This window comes from Bacillus rossius, chromosome 13 (assembly GCF_032445375.1).
Source record: "Bacillus rossius redtenbacheri isolate Brsri chromosome 13, Brsri_v3, whole genome shotgun sequence".
Classification (NCBI taxonomy): Eukaryota; Metazoa; Arthropoda; class Insecta; order Phasmatodea; family Bacillidae; genus Bacillus; species Bacillus rossius.
This window is the reverse complement of record NC_086340.1, coordinates 14,606,400-14,623,177: the sequence shown is the minus strand read 5'-3', so window position 1 is coordinate 14,623,177 and position 16,778 is coordinate 14,606,400. Positions and strand designations below refer to the sequence as shown.

Here is a 16,778-nt window from a genome sequence, read left to right as displayed (position 1 = left end):
CTGGCGGCCCTGCCAGGCCACTGCTAGAGGGCACTGCCATCGTATTAGTTTAATTTGTATCCGCTAGAGGGTCTTTTTAAGCTCTAAATTCTTGTAAACAACCTGCTACGCTGATCACAGTTTAACATTTTGCGTAGTGGGTTTTTAACACAATCATTCTTCTCGTGATGTCTAGCATTCTTTCTCATATTATCTTTGAAAGATTTGTGCAATGGGAGTGCATGACTTGATGTAATAAATCGATGAACGCCGGCTGCACGCACGAAAAAGTGTCCCGTTACGCACATTGTCCCGTTACGCTGTGTCCCGTTACGCTGTGTCCCGTTACGCTCATTGTACGCTTGCGCCGCATCTATCTCTCTTCCACTCGATTGGAACAACCATCGATTTGACTTTTTCGAGGCACATTAAACTTGAAACATTCCCATTCGTTTCCTACTTTTCCTATCATCGTCCTATCCTTAACAGAATAACACAGATTGGAAGAAGTTAAATAGCAAACATGCATAAAAGTTATAGTTAAAATAATCTCTTCGTTAAAGTAATAAACATATTTGAATTAATGAGTGCAAATAAAAGTAAATTTATCAATTAAATTGTGGATTTCATTTCACTCCTTCTTTGTATCCATATAAGATAGTGATAATTCAATAAATATGATTCAATTTTATTCATAAAAGTATGCAATCATTTCATCAATGTTTTGTTATGACGTTGTCACGTTAAACTATTGTCCGTAAACCGACTTTACAGACAACCAATTTTTTTTTTGGTGAACGTACAATCTGTATTGCCCAGTGTTGTCGGTTCTCTATACACAAACACACGAATCACCGCACTAACACGTCTGAGTCGTGATCTACACTGAACAGAATTTTTTTCCTAACCTAAATTAAAACAAAGTGTATCTATTTGGGAGGTCTAGGTAGGGAAGACTCTTAAATGTGTCTCAGGTCGAAGCCTATATAGTTAGGAAAATGTGAAAGAATGATGATACAGACCTTTTCTCATGTTCTGGTACCCATATGTTTCTCTGTTAATTTAAAAACTTTAAGAGGATATGACAATGGCCAGCCGGGAGTTGAACCAGTGTTCTCTGGGATACTAATCTAGTGTCTTACCACTCGGTCCATAAACTTCGATAATGTATCCTTTCTCATCTTCTGATTGGCTTGTATAGTGTACGATCATTGCATAACATTACAAATACATAGTTTCAGACTATAGTACTCCATGTAGGCTATCATCACATGTATTGAAAAATTACTGACATCTAATATTATAAGTACAACTATCAAAAATTACAGCCTTTTGGGTACCTATATCGCCTTGTAGTGCGTGTAACCATGTGATATTGTTTACACATTTACCATGGGTTTAAACAGTATTTGTGGAAGGGGAGGACAGAAGCCAGTCACTCCTCCGGAAACTCTTTTACAAAGATAATGCTTGAAAATACATTTTTAGGCTATTTGACGATCCCTTAAGTGCTTTTTAAACTCCTGCCATTGTAATTTTTGTAAAATAATTTTTTTTTGTCTAAACAAATGAGGCCACCCTAACCCCCAACCCTCTTTTTTACTACGTTTTTTACCCTTATTGTTACAGAAACAGGTTCCTCTTTTGAGTATTCTTCTCTGCACTTATACCTGTGCCTTTTTAATAGAAGTGTAAACAAATATACACATAAAACAAACAAAAAAATACAAATCTGTTTAAAGGAAGTCAGTATCTCAGTGAATTTCAAAAACTGTGTAATTAATTAATTAAAATTTTTAACCGACAAACAACATTTTAAATAATAGGTAAATAAATTACAGATGTAGTTTCGGACATACACCATTACTCGTTAAACTATATGTCATGAGAAACCTCAGTCTGTTTGTGCCTTAAGAAGGGAATAGATCTCTCTCCCGAAACGTCGCAACTGTTGTCTTGGGAAAAACATACTCCATTATTCTGTGCTACCATCGTTGTTGTTTTCAAAATATCTGTTTTGTCGCTTAACTGTTGCTTACGGTGTTCGTCTTTGCTGTTGTCGCTGTTTTGTAACATCGCTGGGTTCTCCTGTGTGTGTCTGTGTAGCCGCTGTTTTTTTTTTTTTATTTCAATATTTATCAGTTAAGTTTCATCGTTGTATTATTCTGTTTGATGTTCTGCACCGTAAATTTTCTTTGGACATGGAACAGACCTATTCATGTACCTAAAGTTACATATTTGTGTAATTTTTACATTTACATGAAAATAGCTGTATCACTACAAAATAGTGTTACCATTTATGTTTTGTGTTGCCCCAGTAACTCCAATATTTAAAAGTTATTTGTAAACCCTTGTTTGAATAGCTTTCCAGTATTAACTGCGCATATTAAGCACGGTAAAAGAAAACCAAATTGTTGAATATTTGATCGATTATCTTTTACATGGTTAAAAAATAAAATTTCCGAATGTACACATCAATTGAAGTAGGATACAATTTTTAGCTAATTTTTTTAGAAATAAACCGTATTTCAGATGTGCAAAAATAACCAAAGCTATGTGGTGTACAAAGTTATAATATCTTTCTTTTAGCATTGCAAACTATTTCTTGTGAACAGTTTACCAATAGAATATTTTGTAAAAGTTATGAAAAATCAATTCTGTGAGTTGTCCAAAGTATTTTTCGTCTTTGTTAGCCCACTGTGTCCATCTTTTTTTTTTTTACTTATTCTTTCTACATAATTTTCTGTCTATGTTTTAAATGTTTTGATGTTCCCTGTGTTGCGCTTGTTTTCTGCATATTTGCACATTTATCTTTCTTGTCTGTTATTGAGGTTTCTTATGACATACATTATCATCAGCAATGGTGTATATCCTAGATTATATATATACATATATATACATACATACATACATATAATGATATAATCAATCTCTCCAATTGCAAGAAACATTTTTTTTTTAAATTAAGTATTTATTTGGTATTTGAAACCCGTACGTTTATAAAAAATGTATTTAAAATAAAATTATACATTATATCGTAATAATCTCAAAATATCAAGTGAAGTATGTAAAGAGAACATAATTTCATAACGAAATTATTATATCTACTTAATTTGTTGAACTGAAGGAAAGGTTCTAATAATAATAATAATTTAAAACAACAAAAATAAAATATAAGTGAAATCTCTTGTAGGATAATGTTTTGAACAAAATATAATTTTTGGACGGAAATAAACATACACAACTATTACATGAACTTTTTATTATGTAACAGTTAAAACATTATAGGCCTACATGTTTTATACTATTACACGTAAAAATATTACACATCTGAAAAAAAAATCACAAAAATCCAATTTTTGTTACAATTAAAATTACAAATAATAAATAGTGATGTCACTGCGATCTACACTAATATTAAATTAAAACTTTCTGTATTCGTGTACTCAAAGAACTTCATGTTTAATAATCCCGATGATTTAATAAAGTTTCTGATGGTTTCATTGTATAAAATAAAACATTTATGCTCTTGCTTAACCCTGAATTATGTAGTCAGGAGTACTGCAAGTTCCAATAAAATATAGTTGTATTCAAATAATGTGAATATTTCAAAATAAGTAAGCAAATCTCACAAAACTAGTGTCATCCAAATTTTTAGTCTTCAAAAACTGATAGATTTAAGGTCGGTACTATCATTACCTGTATCTAAAATTCCGGCGATGTCAGTATGAAATGTATTTTTTAGTTTGACATCTCCTACACTATCATTGATTTAGTACTTAATTTAAGATTTTGTAAATGCCTTTTTTTTTAAAACAGTTGTTTGAATAGCTTTCCAGTATTAGCTGCGCATATTAAGCACGGTAAAAAAAAGCTAGAAGTTATATAACAAGTTAACTTTTCTGTGACTTTAAAACCAAGTAAATAAAATGTTATACAATAACTTCATGCTTGTAAGCACACACATATTTTAACGAAAAACACTATTTTAATATCTAATATTTATTTCAAAATAACTTTACCATCGACAGTGCAAGCTCTTTACATATTTTTTTTACTAGTCTATAGGTAGTCTACTATATAAAAATAAGTCGGGTTTTCCTTCCTGACGCTATAACTCCAGAACGCACGAACCGATTTCCACGGTTTTGCAGTCGTTGGAAAGGTCTCGGGCTCCGTGAGGTTTATAGCAAAGAAAATTCAGGAAAAATTCAGGACAAACCAACATTTTAAGTAGATGGCGCCGGTGCGTGATACATTGTTTGACAGCTACTCATTGTTCTCTGCTCAGTTAATTTCATGTGACAAACCGGTATTGTGTTCACTGTGAATTTGTGAAAAAAAAAGAAAAAAAATAAGTTATTCTTTTCCTAACATTTCAATTGGAAACCATCAAATCAACTACTGGTCCCTACTACTGCTTTATTCGTCTCCATGACAACTGGTTTTTGCTTTTGATGCCTTCTGCGTATCCATGGAAATTTAATATGGCGCTTGAGTATTTTTTTTCGATTCCAGCCATTTTCTTCAACACATCCTTGAATACAATAACTGCTTTCGCATGACTTCCTTTGAAGCTAATATCATTCGAGAAGGCGGCTTCATGCCGACTTGCAAGGTAAAGTATCACTCACACCAACACAATGAATTGCAATACATAACAACTACATATACACCACACACTACACCATCACACGATCAGAAGTTACACCGTATTCTTAAACAAATGAATGCCGCGCGATCAAAGGATAGAGCAGTCCATACCAGGTGCTTGCTGCTGGGTGCGCGGCGCGAGAATGCAACGCGAGCCACGGTTGGAACAGCCCATATATAGATATGCTGATTCCCGACTCACTGACCCTTTAGATATAGAGAGAAATAAAGAGAGAAATAGAGAGGGACAGAGATGGAGAGAGATAGGAAGATAAAGAGAGATTAATAGACACACATGAAAAGGAAGAGAGATAAAGTGATATAGAGAAATATAGATTGAGAGGGACAAAATTATATGGAGAGAGACACAAAGAAGTAGGGAGATAAAGAGATATAGAGAAATATAGAGGTATGGAGAGACATATAGTGAGATAGAAAAATTGAGAGATAAAGAGATAGATGTAGAGATGCAGAGATAAAGGGATAGAGAGAAAGAGATAGTGATATGGATATATATAGATGGATAAAGAGAGATATAGATATTGTTATACAAAGGAAGAGATATATAGGAAGAGTTAGAGATACGTAGGGAGATATATGGGAAGGTATAGAGAGATATAGAGATGCTTTGTATATGTGTATCTATTTAAAATTAATTACAAAAAAATTGAAAGAGGCATTGCAACGCATGCCGGGCATGAGCTAGTTCTATATAATTATTGTACAGCGAGACTGTAGGTTTGTTTGCAGAAATACAACAAAAAAATTGTCAGACTAGTTATACAAATTATATTTCACTGTTATGGAATTATATAATTCATGCTGAACGAAGAACACAAGAATACATAAATTTGTTCGTTACCGAGGTTAGATGTTACTGCACGTGTTAATGACACACGAAACTACAGTAAACTCGTGGAATATCATGTCAGTGTTAAGAAGACTGCCGCTTGTCGCTCTACCGCTCTGGTTCTGGGGTAGAGCGCCTGCCTTGTGACATGTAGGACCCGGGTTCGCGCCCCGGCTCATCCAAGGCGGATTGCCCAGATACAATGGTGGTATTTTCTCTGGTAGGAATACAATCCCTTGTAACAAGTCAAGCTACCAAATAAACGGTGGGTGGAACAGAAAAAAAAAACCTTGCAGGTGGCTTCCAAATGGGGAGCCCGTTTCTTTTCTTGGGCTCCCCATGCGGTGGCCATTCCGGGGGTTTCTCCGGGGGAACGGAGTTTTGCGAAAATATTTTTTGTAGTTTTTAGCGTTTTAGTTTTTAGTAACTGTAGAATTATCGTTCCACTATGTTATAAATAAAACTAAAAAAAAAAAAAAAAAAAAAAAAAAAACATAAAATATTTTGAGTGTTTGTATACCGATGTTGTGTGCAACCATTTATCGGTATATATTTTCTTGAAGTATTATTGACAGTTAAATGTTAGTCAACAAACTATTGACCAATATCTTTGTCAGTAGTAAACATTTTTGACGAAAAAAAATATTTATAGGCACATGAATTTTATTCCTAAAAATATTATTTCTGTAAAACCGCATAGTTTTTAATTAGGAAGATCGTCTTTACACACACAGTATTATGTGTATGTGTGTATATTTATTTTTAATTTATCTTACAAATAGACGCTTTGCAGTCAAATTGCAATTTCAATTTCATGATATTAGGTGTTCCGCAAAGTAGTAGTTTATCTCAACTAAGTATTCTTTAATATTTAATGAATGATGTTCCAACTGTAACAGAATTGATCAAGATGAGATGTTTGTGAAACTATTCAGCAAGATATTTCAGCTGTCCAGATCTGGTTTTCAAATTAACAAATGTCTCTGAATTACAATAGCATATATTGTATAACATTTAGTAAAAAAAAACTACTTCAATTAATTAGAATTTCACATAGTAAGAAATGAAATTAAACGTGGTGTCCACTTTTAATACCTTCGAGTTATAGTGGATGCTAAGTTTTTATTTTTCACCAACATGTAGATAATACTATTAGTTGCACTTCAAGATCTTAGGTCTTATTAAATTTATAACATCCTCTGCATCAATACCTGATTGTATACTTTGTTCTTCAAATTGATTAGCTATGAAGTAAAATATTGTTTCATTATTTTGGAATTAAATAACTAATTTTGATTGTAATAGAATTGAAAGTTTGCAGAAAAAATATTCTTAAATTAATATTTTAAAATTTCAGGCTTTTAAATATGCTACATTCCTATATACATTTAATTTGCAGTTTCTATTTACTAGACGTCCAGACGTCAGTTATAGGCTACATATTTTATTATATAAGTTTTATTACCATTTTTGATGCTTCAGACACAATATCTCGGTTTGGATTAAGAATTTCAACTTGCAATTGGACCACTTTTTGCAGAATGGAACCAACACACACAACATAAGAACTGAGATAATGATAGTCAAAGTGTATCTTCAATAAACAATTCAGAAGGATGTGAAGAATGTCAATATTCACTACTACAGCTCTTTTATTACTCCTGCAGCATCCCTCCAAATTTCAGTAAATAAAGTTTATTATTTAACACTTAAAATAGTTTTTTTGTTTATTGGTTCCTTTATGCAGAATAGAATAATATTGTTATTTAATTTGTTGGATGATCCAAGCTGCACTATTAGTGTTTCTGATTTTATAAATTAATAGTTTTTAATACACTTGATTAACAAAAATAAATACGACAGAAACTTTAAGTAAATACATTAGTAAACATTTTGTAGTTTTTTTAATACAAAATATATTTACATACAACTACTAATAAAATAAAAGTTTTTCCTTGATAAACCTGTTTTATAGTAACATTTTTTATTAAAATACTTACTACTAGATACTTCAAAACTATAAGTAGGTAGTTTGTTAGTAGTTTAAAACCCACAGCTATTTGCTACACTTCGTCAAAATGTGGTACTCCTTAGATGCCAGCGACATCATCTTTTACATGTACAGCTCCGAACAACGCTTTGTATAGAACTGTTTGTCATCACCAAGTATTACAATCATCACTGATTCTATTTAAAAATTTGGTTTTGTAGTCTGAAAAACAGTAACATCTGCTACACTATTCCACATCAAAATCTGGTGCTCCTGAGAAGCCATCAACATCATCTTCTACTTGTGCAGCTCCAAACAAGGCTTTGTAGAACTCTTTGGCATCACCAGGTATTAAATCCATTACCGATTCTATGTCACGAAGCTTTGGGATGGCTATTGGTTTACCATTTTCCCACAGAGGTATTAGTTTATCACGGAAACCGGTTAAAGGTCGGCCACTTTGACGTTTTTTGATATCAATTTCTGAATATTCACTTACAAAGTCTTTTCTCAGAAAAATAGAAAAAGGCTTGTTCTTCTCTAGCATTATTTCTCTGGTTTGTAACCAAGAAACCTTTTCTTTGTTCACATCTATCTTCCTATTGCTAACCATCTGTTCCAGCTGGGATGTTCCGATGAATTTTTTCATTTCAACCACTTCAAGAGGATTTCTTTTTCTGCATGTCTTCATTACTTCTTTGTAGTCCTCGGGAAGGTAAAGACGCTGCTGATGTTTGAGAGCAGTTTCAATATCAGAAAAGTCAGCATCGTTTGGTAAGAAACTGTGTCCTGATACAAGAAACCGTAAGTGAATTTTTGTCAACGAGGGATGAGATTCCAAAGCAGCTTTCAAAATGAGCGTCAATTTTATGTTTCGGTTTTGGCCACCACAGCTATCAGACCATAAAATAAGTGTCTTTGTGTCTTTCTCAATCTTATTTTCAATATGGTGGAGTAAACATGATCCAACTTCTTGTGCACCACGACCTGCCTGACCTTCAACCCAAACGTAGCACAAACCTTTGCTGTATTTTCCATAATGAATGCCACAGTTATACAACCACAACTGTCTCTTGTAAAACATGACATTGGTAGGAATCCTGGGTAGTGGTAACGTTTTTTCCATGTCGAATGTCAAACATTCCATTGCAGGTTGGTCTTTTGCATCCTTCATGTTAGTCCTCATAAGTTTTTGAGCCTCTTCTGCAATATCAATGTGTTTGTCGTGATCCTGCTTTATTTTCAATGTCTCTTCTTCAGAATACGGAGTCTGCAATTTTGCTGCGTAGGTATCACACGAATTGCATGTGTCTTTTTTCAATGCTTTAAATCTCAGATTGAAGTCATTTAGAAAGATGCGCCTATAAGTGGAATAACTAACAGGCTCAGAAACTTCAGTTTTGTAGGCTCCATACATATCTTGTAAGGTCATGCCTGGGGGAAGAAATTTAGCACCAGTTTGTTCCCGTCTGTAATGAGATTTATATTTTGGTATTTTGGAAATCTGTCTCACTACTTCTTGTTTCTTGCCATCCGATATCTTGTTCTTCCCACCTTGTGTGTGGCCTCTTTTGTCAGTAATGGAAGAAGTCCTTAACTTTTTTAGTGCGGTATTAACTCTTTTAGTTGAAATTCCAAGAGTAATGACAAATATATCCCTACATACATTTTCACTGCCAAATCTGTAACGTCTTGAAAAACATCTCTTTGCTTCATTTTTTCCTTGGCTTCTTTTCTTTGTATTTTCAGACACATGAGCAGCAATGAAATTGGTTTGTGCATCATAAGAACCAAGCTCCCAGTATTTTATATACTGTTCTTTTCGCACTTCTACTGAAAGTCTCTCGTGACACATTTGTGAGCAATTGCATCGGTAATCTTTGAAAGATTTTACAACTTTTACACCTTTGTTGTTGTAATGTTCTTCATTTCTATTTCGTTTTGCTTTGTTTTCTTCTCTTGAAGTTTCATGCTTCCTCTTTCGCCCTCGCTTTGGCCGCGGATCACATCCTTTCTGCGGAGAGTCGGGTGGTTTAGGTGCGAAGTCTGAATCGGTATCAGCATTTTGGTGAACTAACATTTCCTCCTGGAACAAAAAATTTATTTATAAGAACTTAAGTTTCCAAGCACTTTTTGAGTTTGTTGCATGAATAAAATTGTATTTACACTAACCTCACTAATATTTTCTTCTCCCTGAAGAATATCATGGCTTGTAGATGCTACAATGTTTGCATTTTTTCTGGTTACTTCTAAACTAGTTTCATCAGCAGGCAAAAGTTGTACACTCTCGATGGGATCAGTATCCTAAAATAGTTAAATTGTTATTATTAAAATGTGTACTTATATTATTTTTAAACAAATAGGCCAAGAATAATATTAATAATAAATTTAAGGTACTAACGTGTATTTCAAAGCCAGTCCCATTTATCTCTGTAGTTAGGTTTCCAGCCAGGGATGTGTTTGTGAAGTTAGCAGTAATGAACTCTATTTCAACTCCTGGTTCTGGCAACAGTACTGAATCAAAGTCATTTTGCCAGAGAGTTACTACTGGAAGTCCAGTACATTCAGGGTCCTGAAATAATAACATATAATTGAATTTAAAAATCTTTATTTCCAACCAATAACTTATATCAATATTAAATATAATATATGTTGCACACACCTGTACATTATTCTCTCTTCTATTTCCCTCTTCTTCTTGGAGTATTATATCAATGTTGCTTTCAGTTGTTGGATTGCTAACAGGATTATCCAACAACATTTTATTTCCAGGCCAAACATCACATGTTTTATTATCCTTGGAAGCATCCTAAAATAAAATAACACATTTATATCATGATAATTACTTACATCGACCAAATAACTAGATTATTATTTTTGTTATTAAAGTCTGCACTTACCTCAATACTCTGAACTTGCCTCAAACTCTCTCCTGCTTCACAATCACTATTGTTAGCTGGGTTTTGTAATATACAAAGCTCTACCAATTTTTTACCCCTGCTAAAAATGTCCATATTTTTTAGACACTAACCACATTAAGAATCTGTAATAGCTATTTGAAATCTATAACTAGCATTATTGTCTGTATCTGCACTCTGTAAACATCAATGTTTACTTTAAACAGATCATAGAACAATAGGTATACATTTCTACAAAAGGAACCAACTCACATGGTTCTGTTCTGCTGAAAAAAATTTCCATTATATGTTTTCTGCAAAGAAGAACCAAACAACATGGTTCCTTTTTGCAGAATGTAATACATCCCAAGTAACTTTCAGTCCTTCTTTAAAAATCACATAGATAGGTGCACAAAATAGTTAGAGGTTGGTTTCTTTCTGCAGAATGTAGAATGAGATATAATTTTTCAAGTAACGAGGTTGGCTCATTTTTCCCATTTTTGTGGGTTGGTTCCTTTCTGCAGAAAGTGGTCCAATTATAGAATTAGTGACACTATTAAAACCATTAATAACTATAAAATTTGTAAAAAAAAATTATAACTCTTTTTGAATAATCTGGAAACATTCATTGGTAAAAAATATAAGCCAAAAGTTATTTTAAAATGTTTATTTTACATACTTAGTTATTTTGTAAACCCAATTTTAGTTTCTGTTTAAGATTTTTGTGGAAACCAAAGTTACCAATTAGTTACTATAAACTTTATCTATCTGTATGTTGTGTTGTTTCGTGTTTTGTCGTAAAGTTATTGATATGTATAATTGTATGTCTTGTGTTAATGTGTTTTTGGTTGTTATTCAATGTGCTTATATGGTACCTATTTTTTAATATATGTGTCATATTTCGTTTATAAATGTCGTAAGGCACAAAAAACCGAATTTCAATTTGATCTGGCAGTTTTAAAGAAGCAGAATAATATGCTACGCAGAGTAATATTTTTTTTTATTTCGTAATAGAAAAAATACTTAAATTTGAGCAGAGTTTATTTTTGATAGACTGCAAGCCTGTGCAAAGCCCACCAACATTCCATGTACGAGCCTATGTCTCCCCTAGAGCGCCTGTGCTGCTTGACCTATGCCAACAAACTACACTACACAAAAATATTTCTTAAATATACATTTTGTAGACTTTAACTAATTTTAGATGGACTTTAAAAATCTTAAAATCTGAGATTTTTGTGTTCTATCACCCTAATAATGAAAACATTACATAAGAAAACCCTTGAATATTTGTGTTGGATTTGCACTCATTAAATAATGATCTACAATTACTTCAAGTATTCCAGTGTGCAAAAATGTAAATTCTATGAAGCTATAGTTACATTACGATTTTATGAGTAAGGCTGTTTTCCTCATTCCGTGGAATGTATAAGAAATTTTGGCAGAATTCCCCTTGAGCCATTTTTATTATGGCTGTCTTCCATTATGATACTTTTCTATCGCCTTCGTCAAGACAGGAGGTAAAGTACCATAATGGAAAACTACCATATGTTTTTTTTTAATCGTCGTAATAATAATACAGTGCTGCTCCCAATAATACATTTTTGGGAACATTTCTTTCTTCTCGTCCACGATCTGGACGTTATTTGTAGTTGCAACTATCACCGTCCGAAGTACAATCATTAAGCTTTAAAGTTAACCTGATAAACAGCTAGAGTGTTGACAGTGCTATCTACCGAGTATTCTATACACAGAGGTGCCCACCCCCCCAAACACTATGACTCCCCCCCCCCCCTAACCTAATGATGCCCCCCCCCCCCCCCAGCAATTTTTTATGCCATTTTCTCAATGATTTACTCAATTATTTTATAATATTATACTTTTTTAGTATTATATTTCATCACATTTTGCATTAATTAAAACTGATTTTCTAATAATAATTTTGGTCATATCAGGTAATATTTCCATCCTGGACCGACAAATGCCAAACTGCTTTTGTTGAGGAAAGTGCGGGGTTGCCAATTTGATTTACAAGATCCCTTTCAATTATCAAAGCACCAGAAACGTATTTTCACATTAGACGCTATAATTATGTAAATAATATATACATTTTTCTCGTCTTTTAACCACCATCCCCCCCCCCCCTGAAATTTTAATCACGCAGTCTGCGTCGTTACCCCCCCCCCCCCCCTTGTGGGCACCCCTGCTATACACTACTTCTAGAGCAATGCCGCTGTACTCTTTCCATGGAGTGTATAAGAAAGTATGGCAGAACTCCATCTTATCCTTTGAAAGTATGGCAGTTTTCCATTATGGTACTTTTCCGCCTTTTTCGAAAAGGCCAGGCGGAATACTGTTATTATGGTAGTCTTACGTGCTCTCGTAAATAATATTTATTTTTCATGTGGGATGTGAGATGTTCACTCGCAATCGTAAAAGAAGGAAGGCCCGGATCAAACACGGAGTAGATACGCAAGTACTCCCAGTGTATAAATTTTGTCACGGAACTGCACCTGATGCAAACAACCGATAATAATCCACGGAGTAAGCTCATCAAGCCATCTCCTTAAACTAACACGTTATAAGAAATGTGCGTAGTAGAGCACGAGTGTTAGCCCCCTCGGGGCACAGTGTTTAATGAACACCCTTAAATCTCATCGCAGCCTAGAACCTTAATTTAAGTAAGAAACAAGGTGCTGAAGGTCCAGAACAAACCCACAAACATAAACATAACCAGTGGCTTTTACCAACTAGTCAGTAGTTGTTAAGTTGACTCATCTTTTTAAAACAATATTTGTTCAATTTCTTATACTAAAGCTTTAATCAATATTTCATAATACATCTAATGTCAGCATTAATATTCAAACAAGGGTTATGTACAATTAACAAGTAAGTTTTCAATTAAAAACTGAATAACGATAATTTCTTTTCTTCACTTGTGGTTTGGCGCGCGGAGGGAACGTTCCCCCCCCCCCCCCCCCCCCCCCCACCCACGCGCGACAGCCCCCTCCGGCAGTCCAGATCAGCTCGCGGCCCGGGGTGAATGTGTTCGTTCCGTGGGGAACCTTCAATTTAGTAACTCACCGATTCTTCACTCTGGTAAATGAATCGGTCCATGCAAAAAGGGCTTCAGTCCTAAATAAGTGTTTTGAGAAAAACACAAAAAACTGTCTGTGCCTTAAGATTTTAATACTACAATAACACGTTTTTTTATATGGTACCTAATACTGTCACCACTCATATGAATTATCTATATTACTGTTCTTGTACATAGTTTGTCGGGAGAGAAAAAATAATATTTGTTGGGCTGAAGTCCTTTTTGCATGGAAAAGTTTTTTTATCACACATATTTTTTAAAAAAAATTTATTGTTATTTTAGTATTTATATTATTTTCAATTGTTTATCAGATAAAATGGTAGTAAAAAAGTTATAACGTGTCATATGTTACTATAAAATAGTTTATTTACTCAAGTACAAACTGGAATTATGAGGGGGAAAATGGACTGAAGCCCGTTTTGCATGGACCAATTCAAATATAGTCATGAACTAAATTCTATGTAATGTCAATTCCCCACACGACCCCGGTTTGGTTTTTACGGTGCAGGGCTTAACCCAGCTGTCGTAATTCCTGCCTTAAGGCCACGGGCCACAGGGCCGCCTTAAGGTCAGTCACTTTACGGACCTGGCCAACTCCAGGACAACCAACGAACTCCCCCCTCTAATGGACTGCCTTAGGGAGAGACAATCATAATTAATCAAGAGTAGTGTCGTGTAATATTGTGTATCAATTATGTCCAAATTATCAATAAATAGTAGTGTCATGCAATATTGTGTACCCAAATATGTCCGTTAATAAATACCTGTACCACACGTTTTTCAGTTCCAGTGCATGTATTACATCTGTAGTTAGGAACCAGCCACCTTATGCTGAACAGGGAGTGTCACGATTGTCTACTAGCAGTTAATACCACCCTTAAGATACAACCACCGAGTCTAGGGAAGCACACTGGGGCCGATCGACCCACCCCATTGGTTGGACGTACAAGCTAACCTGGCACCCTCCCGGAAAAACACACCATAAAGCACTACCAGCCCCTTAGACTCGCGGCGGGACTCGAACCCGAGACCCCAGCCAACGGCACAACTCAGTAATGAATTATTTATTCGATGATCTGTACAGACAATCACTGTTTTTATGTGGGGTGCGGGATGCTCTCTCACAATACACAAGGAGACTTAACCAAACGTGACCTTTGACGTCGGAGGGGTCTGGACATCGTACTACCCACTTGTTACCCTCTAGGCCATTGTGCCCATGTATAATGTAATGTGTTCCTGTGTACTTGTATATAATAAAGATGTTTTTTGTAGGGGCGCCCGCACGGGCACCTCGCCTTAAAAAAAACGAAACTGCACGTCATTACATACAATCCCAATCTGCACCTTGCACCCTGTCTCAGGAGTCTCTTTACTATACTACTAATAAAGTTGAGCATAGTGATCACCATAGCTGTAATTCGAGGGTGGCAAGGGGTGACAGTTGACGTCGTACCGACCATGGCCTTTAAGCCCGTGCTCCGCACCGCCAGTACCGTATCCCGTTTTCGGAGCGCGCCCCTTGCCCAGCCGGATTGAGTCAGGCGAGCGTCCCGGGCGTGACCCCAATAGACAAAAAACCTTATTAAAAGTCACCGCGGCCACTGGCCTTAATTAAAATGTCCGTGACTAGGATCGTGTCAGATTAGAAGAAATCCAACTATTACAGCTCACAGTGAGACAATATGTTGATAAATACAGTCGCCAACTTGATGTCACATTTTAAATAATTAAATACATTAAAACTATTGTTAAGCCTTAAGCACCCAATTACCAGGTGCTACATTTTAATTGGGCACCTGGAACATGTTTTAACTGGTAATATAGTAAATTAAATTAATATATGTTTTTTGACGCCGACTCACAAAGAAGAGAAAGTTTCTCTTCCTTGCGAGGCGACCATGTCCGGCAGTCTCGAACCACTCCGCGCCGGGAACAGACGTGTGTCCGTGGGCAGCATCCAAGTTTCTTTCAGTTTATTAATTTTTATTCTATACTAAATCTTTAAATTTAAACCTCATTAATTCATAGCTGCCCACGTCGACTCGGCGCGTATTTTACGGAACCGGGCCTATCCCGACCGTCTTCATCGTGATACCGTGCGGCAGATCGTATCACTCACGTAAGTGTTTCGCCTAATTTAGGAGCCCGCTCATAGAGCCCCCCCTGCACCCGTTAATGTTCGGCGCTGGCCGTCTCCAGCGAGCATCGACCCGCGTCCCGCGAGACTGCCGCGGTAACCATCAGTGTCGCGTAGTGGTATGTTTTTTCTATGTTAATTGTGTAACGGCTAGACGTCGCCAAGTGTTGGTGAGAGTGTTTTGTAGCGGGACTAGATTAAAGGTAGTTCTCACCAACTCGTGTATACTAATTTTCCGGAGTCTCCCGTCCTCCACACGGCCGAGCGGCCTTCACAGTCAAGGAAGAGCCATTCAGGGTAGATTCAAGCCGTGTACCTGGCGGGGCACGCGGGGGCAGAGTACCCACGACCCAACACCAACGGCCTAGCAGCCCGCTAGCCTGGCGCCCCTCCGGACAACAAGAGCACCGCGACGCCCGTAGCGCCCGTCAGGTACCCCCCGGGCCTTTCACATAGGTCGGGTGACGGCACAGTTGCCACTCCAGAATGATCCAGCCCAATATTTAGTCACCCCATTTTGAAGTAAATATATTAAATATTTACAAAGAATTGTAAAATAAAATTTTACACACATGGCACTTTCTTGATTCAATATTAATCAAGCCCTATTTAGCACAGAACAATAAAATGTTTAGTGGAACTTGTATATTATAATCTTAATAGTGAAACTAGTCTGAAAAAGCTAAAAGAACTAAAAATTTAATGCTAGTTTTTATTAATAATCCTGGGGGAGGACTCCCAGTACACCTTGCCAACCCAGTTAAAAGGTTGAAATTAAGCCTCTGCTGATCATGTAATGCCGTAACTCTGTGTGGGTGAAACAGCAACCTCTTTCAACTAAATGTCCATTGCCTGAGGCCTGGATCACACTTTACATTCAGGAAAATATTATAATATTTGTGCCCTCGGGTGGGCACAAATGATTTAGTTACACGGCTGGTGAGTTCAAATTAGTCTTGGTGCAGTGTGGCACACGCGTTTAGCCTCGGTGGTGATGGATGATGACCTGACCGAGCTCCAAGTGACCATGCTCCACTAGCAACCAGTTCCTGCGAAACATGTAGTGAACTGTGGAATAAATCAGGACATGTTTCAAGCGTAATTGTGCTAAGTCAAAGATTACTTGTACTTTAATAGTTATTGTTGCTGTAAAAATAGTGTTTTATACTCACTCC

General features: G+C 35.8%; 1 protein-coding gene across 1 annotated transcript; it reads right to left on the bottom strand.

The window, feature by feature from the left end:
* Positions 1 to 7,719: 7,719 nt before the first annotated feature.
* Positions 7,720 to 10,895, bottom strand: LOC134538598 (uncharacterized). The gene is made up of 2 exons (XM_063380025.1): positions 10,373 to 10,895; positions 7,720 to 10,281 (listed from the first exon to the last, which is right to left on the bottom strand). Exon 2 carries the CDS (start codon positions 9,550 to 9,552, stop codon positions 7,720 to 7,722), a length of 1,833 nt encoding a protein of 610 aa, XP_063236095.1. The 5' UTR covers positions 9,553 to 10,281; positions 10,373 to 10,895.
* Between the last annotated feature and the right edge of the window lie 5,883 nt (positions 10,896 to 16,778).